At 40.6% G+C, this 12,757-nt stretch overlaps 1 protein-coding gene across 2 annotated transcripts; it reads right to left on the bottom strand.

Annotated features, from left to right (window-relative positions):
• Positions 1-1,175: 1,175 nt before the first annotated feature.
• On the bottom strand, positions 1,176-12,069 carry LOC139965662 (uncharacterized). Of its 2 annotated transcripts, XR_011792356.1 has the most exons (6): positions 11,871-12,069; positions 9,705-9,884; positions 8,533-8,796; positions 7,240-7,495; positions 3,882-6,693; positions 1,176-2,229 (listed from the first exon to the last, which is right to left on the bottom strand). XR_011792356.1 is itself a non-coding variant. In XM_071968267.1 (5 exons), the coding sequence occupies exons 2-5, from the start codon at positions 9,867-9,869 to the stop codon at positions 5,342-5,344; spliced, it is 2,037 nt and encodes a 678-aa protein (XP_071824368.1). In that variant the 5' UTR covers positions 9,870-9,884; positions 11,871-12,069; the 3' UTR covers positions 3,225-5,341. The 2 variants fall into 2 exon arrangements, 1 of the variants encoding a protein (XP_071824368.1); XM_071968267.1 differs by lacking the exon at positions 1,176-2,229 and having other exon boundaries at positions 3,225-6,693.
• Positions 12,070-12,757: the final 688 nt, after the last annotated feature.

Genomic DNA, 12,757 nt, shown 5'->3' with positions numbered 1-12,757 from the left:
TAAAGGCGAACAGAAAATTAGTTTCGTTTTACTGAAGGACACAAATATTAAACACCCCTTGTACAGGCAGACATGTACACACCTGCACTGAAATGGTTAAATGGTATAACATGTTAAAAATATCTGTGGTTTGGAGGGAGGGGGGTCGGATGGGTGTAAAGAGGTTTGGAGGGAGGGGGGTCGGATGGGTGTAAAGAGAGAGGTGATGTCAATGAAGTAGGACCTAAAGTTTAACAACAATTTAATGTTGCTAAGACCAAAGAAATGATTATTGATTTTCGCCGCAATACTAATCCTCCACTCCCTGTTGTTGTCAAAGGAAGTGTAGTTGATCGTGTTACGTCATATAAGTATCTTCGGGTAGTGCTGAATGATCACTTGGCATGGGGAGATCATATTGATATATTGGTGAAAAAGTTGAATTCTAGATTGTACTGCCTCCGTAAGATGTCGAATTTTGATGTTCGTCATGACATCCTTGAAATGTTTTATAATTGTACCATTAGCGGGGTTTGGCGTTATTGCTTGGTTTGCGGGGTGGGAGTGCAAACAAACATGAAATAGATCGTGTTAACAGCATCATTAAGATTTAAGAAAGCGAAGAGAGTAGTCGGGGAACCATTGCCTTCCATTGACTCGGTCTACCACAGCCTTCTCGAGTCCAAACTGGACGTGGTATGGAAGGACCATACCCACCCCCTCTATGAGCTACTTCAGAATAGTCAGATGTCCAGAGGCAGTGGCAGGTTGAGACTTCCGTGTCTCAAAACCAATAGATACAGAGATTCTTTCATACCCCGTGCAATTAAGCTTTTCAATGAGGTTTTATTACGTTGACTTTCATATATTGACTTTTTCTTACTATTCTTACTGTCTTATTGTACAATATACACATCTATTTTTGTAACTTTTTCATTGTTTTATGAGCGAGTGCCTGAATTTCCCTTTGGGATCAATAAAGTTTTACTTATCTTATCTTATCTTAAGACTAAAGGTAGCATGTTAACAGATGGGTGAATAGATTGGGGGAAGGGGGGGGGGGGTTAGGGAGTATGAATAGGGTGAGGTAGGGTAATATGGCTGGAAAAGGATGTCAGTAGCAGCTGAGTATTAAATAAACTCATTTCACATGCCAGTGTCAGCAAACTAAGAACAATAGACAATAAAACATCAGGTTTCCTCTTTGCAAGTTGATTCATATAAAATTTCATCCACTGAAATTTGTTTTATTTGGTTTCATTTTAAAACAAAACAACATTGTTCCTTCATGATACATGATGAATACTCCCTATATTCTCATATACTAGCAGAATAATAACCTATTACTTAACTTAGCATCTGGTCATTACCAATAATTTTACAGACCCATTCAGGTGAGTTAGTGTCCCAATTGGATGAACTTTCTCTATCTCTGAAAATGCATTAACACTTTTTATAACCTAAAAATACTCCAAAGAGCTGGTGAACAGAATCGAGACATGTTATATATCAATGCCAAGCCCAGGTGTTCTCTCACTTGGTACACATTCTATATTCACTATGCATTGCTTTATGGTTCAATCTTTTCTTTCGGAATCCCAGCATGTCCAATGGTCTATTGTCACGTACCAATGGTCGAAAAGAGGGGTAAACACTGTGTTGTTACACCAAGAACTCCAGTGATATCAATTTTGATCCATAATAAGCTAAGGCCTGTCGTTATAAACTTTAGTCAATTATCAGATTAATGTCCCATTGTCACACAAATGGTACTCCCATACAACTGCAAAGTAAGACGTCGTTGACGGACGCTGCTCAACAAGTGTATCCTCATCCTTCCACAAATACATAACTCTGTGGTTAAGACTGCATCTCCAAGAAGCTGCGGTTGTACTGGACTCACAGCCCTGTTGTCTGGTAGTCTACCAATAACATCAAAACCGTTGTTGCTATGACGACCAGGATGTTGCGAGGAGGCGCCTAACATATGGTCAACTTGACATTAACCATGGCTAACTTTGATTGGTCTAGCAAGAAGCCGTCATTTGTCGAGCGTCCCTTTCCTGGAATATGTTTCATTTAGCTCTACGAGGTGTTAGGTGAAACGCCTAGTCATAACATCTGCGGCACTCGAAAATATCCAGGGTTGACTCCGGGTGGAATTCGCAGCAAAGAACGCCCAGGCCGTTGGTGATGGCGTGACCCTTTAGGACCTTGACAGGGACGATCAGGGGATTCTGGAGCAAGTCACTGAAATCAATGGAATTGGAAATCAATGGAATCCGAAAAACTTCCACCACCCTTATCCACCGACCCATCCTCCTCATACACCACCCTCCTCATCAACCACCCTCTTCATCATCTACCCTCTTCATCCACCCATCCACCCTCTCATCCACCCACTCTCCTCATCCACCCAGCCCCCTTATCCACCCACCCACCCTCCTCATCCATCACCCTCCTGATCCACCACCATCTCATCCATCTACCCTCCTCATCCACCGCCCTCCTCATCCATCAACCCTCCTCATCTACCCACCCCCTCATCCACCACCCTCCTCTACCACCACCCTCCTCATCCACCGCCTTTCTCATCCATCAAACCTCCTCATCCATCAACCCTCCTAATCCACCACCCTCCTCATCAACCACCCTCCTCATCCATCAACCCTCCCACCTCTCCCCTCCATATTACCAGACAGTACCCTCATTACATCTATACGTTTTTAAAGAGGCTTGACGAATAGGGGAACATCAAACTAATTCACTTCTTTTCACTGGTGTGCATTATCTTTCTTACGGAATGCCAATAAAAACAAAACGTTTAATGACAAAATGATTTCTTGTGACAAGTACATACATCTGCAAGTTCTTTCTCTTGAATGTAAAAATAAATAAAATTCAGTGAGCCTGAATGTGAAAGGGAAATACCTTATGTCATGCGACTTCCATTGAAAGTAACTGAAGTTTTTCTTAAGAGAATGAAAGTCATAACATTTATTATTTTCCGACAGAGGCCTTTCTCTTTCCCTTGCTAACCAGACATCATTTAATTGTTGTCTTATAGGTGAGAACACATATCGATATGTGCAGACTAAAGGATATTTGTAATGCTTTTCTTATCATGATTATAAAAGAAGGTACATAATAACTTTGTTAACGAGTTAAGAGTGTTCAGGGTAATTGATTGACACATATAAAATTGACATCACACAGCACCTTGAACTGAGAAGTTAGGTTGACGGTTTGTCAATATTAATAAAACGACTCCAAATTTACCCTTAACTTGGTTTGAGAAAAAAAGGTACCTGTTTTAATAAACATTTATCCACCAAGCACATCTAATCCAATAAACCTCACCTCCTGGGTGTACGGCGATGCTGGACACCCACTTGGCATTAGTCAACAATTTCTTGGTCATTTCTTGCTTGATCAGGTTGTATATTCTAACATGCCTCTGAGAATCATATAAATTCAATCATTTTTCCGCAGTGTTTGAGAAAAGTTCTTGACGGCGAAACTTTTGTTTTTGTTTCACAGAGTCCTATCAGATGTCCATAGTAAGTGCATCGTATTATTTCAACTGCCTTCTGAATTTAGCAGTTGGGTATAAATGATGCAGTGTTTGAATGCATTGTTTTTACAACCTATGGTAACCACACACAATCGAGCAAACATTGACATATCTCTTACGTCATTTCCGATTTTGGTATATTTTGAAATTCCAGATGTAATATAATACGATAACATATATAATGTAAAATGTAACTTCCTACTTAGAGGCCGCGTGGAGACCAACCTTGAAAATGTTTGAGAGTGAGTCTAAACCCTTGCTCGAAAGCTGTCACCCTCAGAAGCCATAAAATGTAACTTCCTACTTAGAGGGCAATGTGGAGACTAACCTTGAAATGTTTGAGAATGAGTCTAAACCCTTGCTCGAAGCTGTCACCCTCAGAAGTTGCATTCTGTTGAGGAAGAATGGGACCACTAAGACGAGTGTACCCTCACCAATCCTTTCTTTTTAAAACTCACTCAAAATATTTATTAGCAAAACCTCCGTTTAGTAGGGCTACCTCAGTATAGATCTACCTTATAGCCTTGATACTTAAATTATAGTCCAACTATGCATCAGAATGCATCATCTGGATCCCCAGATCACTCATATATGGGTGTGGGTGGGCTTCAAAGACTCCACGCCAATACCCCTGCCTTTATAAAATACTTCATTCACATGTGGCTCTCCCATGAAGTACCATATGTCACTACCTAAATTAGTCGGGGGAATTTGGAGTTTATGCTATTATTTAGTAGCACAATCTTGCGTTAATGCTATACTTAACTAATGCATCAGAATGTACCATTTGACGTTCAAACCTCCTTCACATGGGTCGGCTAAATTGACCCAAAGTGCAGCCCCCTCCTATACACAATCCTTCATTCGTCTCTTGCCCTTCAACAACAGTAGAGCCACATACCTTAAGAAGTTGGGTTGGGGGGGATTGAAATTTGTTCCGACTCCCCCGCCACCTTTGAAATCCTGTGCAAACCACTGTAGCGGTAGAACAGTGAAGGTATGGTGGTACAAAGCCAAACATAAATTTTGCGGCCCCACCTGACCGTGAGCTGCAGCCCCGACGGGAGGTCACGTGCGCAATAATTATGTGTGTACAGCGCAAGCGCAGAGGAGTGCATTGCCAAGATAGATCTCGTTCACAGCTTGTTACTTGGAATTAATGTCTGGCCGAACAATATTTTCTCAAGTTTACTTTTCCGCTTTTACCTTCTAATTTTCGGCCCCTCAAGATCTCGGGGATCGGGGCCGCTGGACCCATCTAGCCCCTAAATGGTAACATAATCCCGTTGAGCATGCATGGGTAAAACCACAAAGTGTTTTCATTGGGGCATGTGGATCTGCGTTGGCAATAATATAGATGGTAACACGCAGGCAATACTGTGAAGGCAATACACCACTATATTTAACTATTAAGTGCGAACAGAGTTGTCATAGCTCATTTTCATAAAAAGTCATAATTTGCACATTTTCTGTTAGTTATGCTCGCGAAATGATGGTAAATTTACTTATATACACAAAGCCATATGATTTCATCTACTTTACAAATGATTACCGTATCTTATTTGGAATAGCTAATTTCTGAAGTAATATGCCTCTTATGATTTTTTTTTTAAATTGCTGCTTTATCAAGAAAATGGAAAAAAGAAAAGAATTAAAGACTTATATAGTTTCTTTCATGATCATCAAAGGAAGCAAAACCAATCTAAGTAAAATACCCTATAAAGACGTCAAAATATGGTCCTTAGTTTTCATTAAACGTCCGTTTAACAGTACAGTGAAATCAGTCGATTAGTCTTTAGGCCAATAAAGTGCTATGTTGATAAATGTTTCCCCAACAAATGTAAAGTAACTCTGAGTGTACGTGTTGTTATGGACAGTCGGTGCATAACGCCACAAATCATCTTGTTCGAGAGATATATGAATTTGTTTCAGGATTTGATATGGAAGCGGTCTGTAAGCATCTTCGTCCTTCAAGAAGAAACTCAGGAGGCCGTCCTTCTCACCAAACAGTCGACGATTAACATCAACAGCCGCGTATCTCAGATGGATCTCTCTGATGGTGTTCGATCCAGATATCATCAGCTCACGAAACAATTCACCAGGGGTGAATGTGTCATTGTGTGGGGCATTCGTGTTGATCGTCACCACCCAATATTGAACATCAAGAACGCCCTGGTTTGTTACAACATGAAACGTGTTTTGATTGGGCAATGCGTGGACAAACTCAAGCCTAGCAAACCCATCGCGGTCTTCCTTATACAGCCGTGCGCCCGAGATTTGCCGATGGGGCATCATTTTCATGTAGTATGAAATGTCGGGTTTGGGTAGTCCAGTAATGATGGAGGAAGAGTTTGTAGGGGTCGAAGAAGAAGAAGAACCGACACTTGTAGATATTTCACAGTTAAGCTTCTCCCAACCATCTGAGCAGTGTTTCATGACGGCCGAGTTTGCTGTTCCTCTGTTGACACAGTTTTTCATATCATCTTCACCAACTTTAATGTTCTCGATCGACCAATGAATAGCGCCACAATGACTGCAGGTGGAGAGCCTTGTGTTAGACGTGGATGCATGACAATGCTCTCTATCGAAACAAAAGCCGGTTCTTGCGTCTTTGAGTTGATATTGACGAGGTAAATTGTAGATCCTGAATCTACCAGCAAGGTTACATTCAACAAAGACACCGTTTCCTAAGCAATCACCTTTGGAGGGACTTTTGAATTGTACGATATCACCGAGATGAATCACGTGAAAGCTGGTACATCCGGAAGAGGAATGGTGGACTTCGGCCTGGTTGGTTGATTGCACGACATAGATGCAGTTGGCGCCATTGTCTTCCCTTAGGGTCCCATCTCCTCTCATGTACCAGTGAATCGCCCCACAGTGACTGCAATCAGAAGAACGTAAATTAGATGAGCTGGAATGACAATGTTCGCGGTCCAAACATTGTCCGGATCCAAATAACTCCATTTGTTGATTTCCAGGCGATCCATGGAGACGGAAAACTGTATTTCTTTCAACACGACCATTATCATCATTGCAACTTATTACGTAACCTTTCGATTGAGACAGTGACAGACAATTGCCCCTTTCAGTTGAAAGCTGGAACATTTCAAAGTCGGATACGGTGGCATTAGGTCCGCCTGTGGGCGACATAATAACATAGAGACCAAGGTGACGTAGATAGTTTTAAACGTATTTGTTCATCTATATATATTCATCTACATATAAATAAAAATATATATACTACGATTTCAATGATATATATATATATATATATATATATATATATATACATAGATCTTGTACTTTCAGGGAGGGGAGGGGATGGGGGGGTAGGAGTGGATTCCTTAACTTTGTGCATGTTAGACAACGTTATCATAGTGAAAGATGTTGTTTTCAAGGAAAATCACTCAAGATAGAAAACTTAACAATTTCATTCGCTCTGAAGACTCAACCTCTGCCCCTTACATTGAGACCATGTGATCATGATCGTTTAACGTCACGTGGTGGAGTATCAGACACCCATTCATTGGCTACAATATCTCCTCTGAGCATCGTGTGGAAGGTGGGCGTGAATACATTATAAAAAATGTACAAAAATGTGCGACTTATAAGGTAATGTTATACACATGGACAGGACTTTTCATTTGCCTTGCATTGTGCGGTAGTTCGACATGTAAACATACCAGGTAAAGGATCTCTGTGCAGTTGCACCACTACTGGTGAATGATGATGAGCCTCTTGCTCCCTTACAAGATGACGAGAGGCAGGAACGTCTTCCCTGGAAAAATTACTTCCAGCAATGTTGCCAGATTCCTCATCATTTAAAGTCACGTGACCATCTTTACAAGCCCCGCCTCCATCTGTGAGGTAAACGGCGTATGATTGGACTGCGTCACTAGCAAGCACGCATTGGGTGGTTCTTTTCATTTCCTTCGTCTTCTGTGAGAAACACAATTTGATATCACACATTGATAATAGGAATACCTTCAATAAAGACGACAAGCCATGGATTATCACAAATAGGAAAGGACTTAACTTAATTGACTCCATCAATTACAAGAGGGCGGTTGCAAGGGTTTGCTTCCCCCTACAAAGGTTTGTTCTAAGTTCATCAACCTATATCAGTGACGAATTAACACATTTTGTGACCCTGAGACGCCAATGCTTGCCCCTCCCATGCATAGGCGTAGGAGGCGGGGGCTGGGGGTGCATCCCCCAACCAAAAATGTTTGTGAAAATTCGGGCAATATGCTGAAAATTTTTCGGGCACCTACTGAAAGAAAATAACTTGCAATTTTTTTTTTCAATGGTTAAACTTGTATCATTATTACCATTGTAACGACTTCCCCAATACTTATATATGTGGAAGGTTAACATCACGGAAAAAGATTGTATGTTATTGGCATGTGATGTAATAACCGATGACTGCCTATATGATATGCACATTGACATGTTGAACGCGCGAAAAAAAAATTGGTTATATTTTTCGGGCAAGTCGTTACAGCCCCCCCCCCCATCCCAAATCAAATTAGGCTTCTACGCCTATGCTCCCATGCACAGTTAGATTTCGCAGGCACAACACGGAAATGGATAGTTGGTATACGACATGCCTGCAAATGTTCGCCCCTGGACCATGTCGTCTACGATATTTGTGTATAGTCTGTGCCTCACCCCACTCAATATGTCATTGCTACAGCATGCCTTGTTACATGCACATAAATAGCACATACATATTTTTCTATGCTGGCTATGAAACAATTGATATTTAACATAATCCTGCAACAAAAAGGAAAGTGTTCAATTACATTTTGATAAGAGTAGCAATTGAAATCTTTCTAAGGATAATTAAGGAAAGGCTTAAAAGACAATACTTTGAAATCGTTATGATACTATAAGGACGCTTTGTGTCTAACTTTCTCTTTTATTATTTCTATTATGCCTTTCATTTTCACTCTATTAACAGTCTCTATACTGACCTCACTTTTCGGTGCCTCTTGACAGCCATGTTGAACCCATGTTGTGATTAGTAACTGATCCGATTTGAATAACGTCGGGTGAGTTTTCTCTATCAGAGAATCAATAGCATATTTCATATCCGTATCATTGGTCAAGCGAAAGAAAACATCGATAGGTTTGGACTTCGTAAGATCATCCTCTTCTTCGATAACTGAGACTCTTGCATCTTGTTTTGAGAAAAGAAGAGCAGCCTTCTTCAAGGACAAATAGCCTCTCTTGTTAACCTAATTGAACAATGAAAAGGACAATACTCAAAACAATATCACGTATCGTAGGTTTATATATAGATGATACATGTTCCGTCAAGATTAACATTGTAAAATATTCACTGTTTTCAAATCTGAGAAGCAATCAATTCCGTTGTGCACTATATATAACATTAAATCACCTTGTAAAGAGGAAAATGATGAAGGTTAGAGTAACGCGTCATATAATCCAAGACTTTCGTCTAGTTTACGGTTCCTCCTCACAGTTTCATCATGAACTAAGCAAAGCTTTATACATCTCGTTCGCAACTACCTCTTTTATCCTCTAAAGCAAATATAAGCAACAGTACCAGTTAAAGGCATTGAAGACTCAAATCGCGTGCCGCGCTCTGAAAAAGTTAACTTTCCGTTACTTGCAAATGACGTATTCTTCTTGTCGCTTCAAAATGCAGACCGTAATGAAACGTGATACCTTGTTATCTTTTATCTAGACCTGAGATGTTCCACGCTGCAATGTACACTCTGTTGTGCGTATTGACTGTAGCTGTACATGCATTGACTGTACACTAGTGTCTCATTACCGACGGTAGCAAGCTGTGTGTGTATTTTCTGGGATCGATGGTGGTGTCTAACACTTCTGTTACACCTCATTCGAATCTAAGTCAGATTACGGCATGAGACGTTTCTTTGTGCGCGAGTCTTCACACCCTATAAGCTGCAGGGTAAATGTTTGTTAGTTTTACATATTATATGTAGGACTGGCGAGGCATTGATGTGTATAGTTGCAGAACTACTCCTTCTTACAGTCCTACAATTAAGACATCCGTATCAGATGCCGCGTCCCTACCTTTCGCCATCCCCGCCCCCCCCCCCTCGCCGTCCTCCCACCAATGATCAGAGTGTTTAATGGAAATGGTAGTACTTACAGCAATGAGCTGATACTGTTCTCCATCCAGGTTTATCGGGTTGTCTAGTTCGATGTATTTCTGGCCAGTAACTCTTCTATCCTCATATTCTGGACCAAATGGTAATAAAAAGGATCCGCTTGACCATGAGGCCAACAACACCACCAACAATGCACTCCCAATCATTTTGTAATTGTGATCCTTTTGGGTTTAGAAAGAAGAAGAGGACATAGTCGTAGATATAGTAATAAAAGCTCGTGTAACTACTACGTATGCTAATAACAACTGTATGCAGGCGCGGATCCAGGAGATCCAACTCAACCCAGTACCCCCCCCCCCCCCCACCCGTATCAGCAACTACGTAACGGTTTTGAACATAAATTGACTTAAAAAGTTGCAAAATACAGAACCATATTGCATCTAAGGACCCTTAATTATTTAAAAAAAAATCAAATGGGAGGGGGACACCCATCCTTTTAAACCCCTCCCCCAGGACGGCGATCAAATTTCACTAAAATTGAGTGGTTCCTAACTACATCCTGACAAATGAGTGGAATTAGGGCCCGCTCTGTTTAAGTAAAAATACAGTTAATTCGACCTACATTAGTGAAAAGAGGTCCACTCCTTTCTGACGAATATTGGCTGAAATAGGACGACCAAAATGCTTCTTTGCCGTCCCCTAGCTGTAAAAATCATCTAGTTTCGCCATTGTATATACGCACCTTTATATTTACTATTACAACGCGCGCGAAAAATTGTGCACACCATTGTTTCCGGGGCCCTTAGGCCCCCTGTCTGGGACCTTAGCTCCCGTGTCGGGGAAATGCTGGAACCATCCCTGCATACCAAATGGACGTTAACAAACATTTCCGAGTTTTCGGCCTGTATTAATGAAAAAAAAGCTTCAAACCCAACCCCTTCTTGGCGCATTGGCTGAAATGGGCCAAAAACATTTCTTCGCTTTTCCTGCATGCATTTATAGAGAATTTCCGCCATTGTAAAAAAAATATATTTCCTCGTTTTCGACATGCATTTAGTGGAAAGCCTGAACCTACCTCCCCACACTTTTGCTGGCGCATATAAGCTGAAATGCGCCTGGCAAAAACACTTATTTTCCCTCCCTTAGCAAACTCCTCTAGTTCCGCCGTTGTTAAAAACATTTCCGCGTTTTCGACCTGCATTTAGTAAAAAGAAAGCCTACAAACCCTCACCTTCCTGGCGCATATTGACTGAAATGCGCCGAAAACCCTCCCTTGACAAAATCCTCTAGTTTCGTCATTGTAGAAAACATTTCCGCGTTTCGACCTGCATTTAGTGAAACAAAATCTTATACCCGCACCCCTTCTTGGTGCATTACAGCTGAATTGCGCCTAAAACTTTGTTTTTTTCCCCCTCCTTTGACAAAATCATCTAGTTTCACCGTTATCAAAACAACATTTTTGTTTGTTTTCGACCTGCAATTAGAGAAAAAGCCTACAACCCCATTACCTTTCATAACAACTCCCTGTGTGTAGTGAATATCTTTATTGTAACTTACAGAATAGCTTCGTGTGTTGCATCGTAACTCCATATAGCAGTGCTTACACAAAATTTTAAAGGGCAAGAGGTGGGGGTTAAATTCAAAATTTCACCCGACTGATGTTAAGGAGGCGAATCAATGATTATACAAAAGAGAGGGTGAGGTTCTGTGGTTGTTGAAGCCGGCACCCTTGTGGGGCGCTCTGAGGATCCTCCCTCTGCAAAACATAACCGTCATACTGACGTCAAAATGGTGCTTTCTAAGGCTTATTTAGACTATTAATTATGCCTATAAGTTGCTCAAACGCAAGGCTGTTTGAATAAATACTCTTGATTTGTTGTGGAAGATTGAAAATGTAGGTGTATTAGTAGTCTACTTCTTCTTTGCCGGTCGAATGTAAATAAAACTACCCCCTCCCCCGGCTGAACCCTTTCCCCCTGACTGACGATGGACCCTCTCTCTACAGTCTTCCCCGCCCCTCCCCTTTTTGGACAAGACACTGCCATACAAGGGCGTAGGAACCGGGGGGCTGGGGGCGCCAAGTTTTGGTATATGAACATTCGGTAACATGAAATGAACGACGTAACTAACTCACCAACCAACGTACGGTCAGACGAGAAATACATGAAATACTGAAGCGGTACAATAATGCCAGAAACAATAATTACCTGCACGCCACGTTCTGTTATTGATGATCGGCCAGTATGCGCTGCACCGTTTCTTTAACTGTTGTGACTCTTCACAAACAACAGACTCTTAAGAGAAATTCGATTCGAAACGTACTTCCTGGTTAATTTGTGCCAGGCACAATGTAACAAGCATTCAAATATATAGTTGTTTTTTATTCCTTCCGGAGTTTAAACGTTCGTGTGAATGCGAGATATCACAGACTATAGATGGATGAAAGGTCCATTTTATTCTTTTGTTAGGGGGTTGATTCGATTTAATTGTTTTCGTTTCATAAGAAAATAATGAGGAGAAAGAAGTGCTTAAAGGATTGGTCCAGTTGTCTTACAATTTTATGTTATATGAAAGAGGACAATAAAAGAAACACAATAGTGAAGAAAACTGTTCAAATATCTTTTTCGGTTAAAAGAGATATTCAAGTGTAAAGTTTTATCAGATTGTGTAGAAACTGCTGAAATCTGACTAGCTGTGATGTCACATCCTCACATTCCTGAAACGTCTTTGTTTTTTTCTCTAAATATTTTGTGAGATTTCATGACTTTCAACCAAAAGATGTCATGAGATCTCATATTTGTCAAAGGAAGTATTTGAGATAAACCATCTGAAGAATTGTTGATTGTATTATTTTCAAATGTGTTAAAAAATGTAAATAATTTTTAAAGAAATATATTCACAAATGTTAAGGAAGTGAGGATGTGACGTCACACCCTCACAGTAAGTCTTTCTACACCAGTCGTTTGAAAGAAATTTCATGGTAATTTCTTCACTGTTCTTTTTGTCTTTTTGTGCTCTTTCATACAAAATAGACATGTCAAACACCTGAACCAACCCTTTAAGCAAGTTTCAATAACTTACTAAATATAGCACA

This window comes from Apostichopus japonicus, chromosome 3 (genome assembly GCF_037975245.1).
Source record: "Apostichopus japonicus isolate 1M-3 chromosome 3, ASM3797524v1, whole genome shotgun sequence".
In the NCBI taxonomy this organism is placed as follows: Eukaryota; Metazoa; Echinodermata; class Holothuroidea; order Aspidochirotida; family Stichopodidae; genus Apostichopus; species Apostichopus japonicus.
Note: the sequence above shows the minus strand (reverse complement) of the source record. Positions and strands in the feature narration are given on the sequence as shown.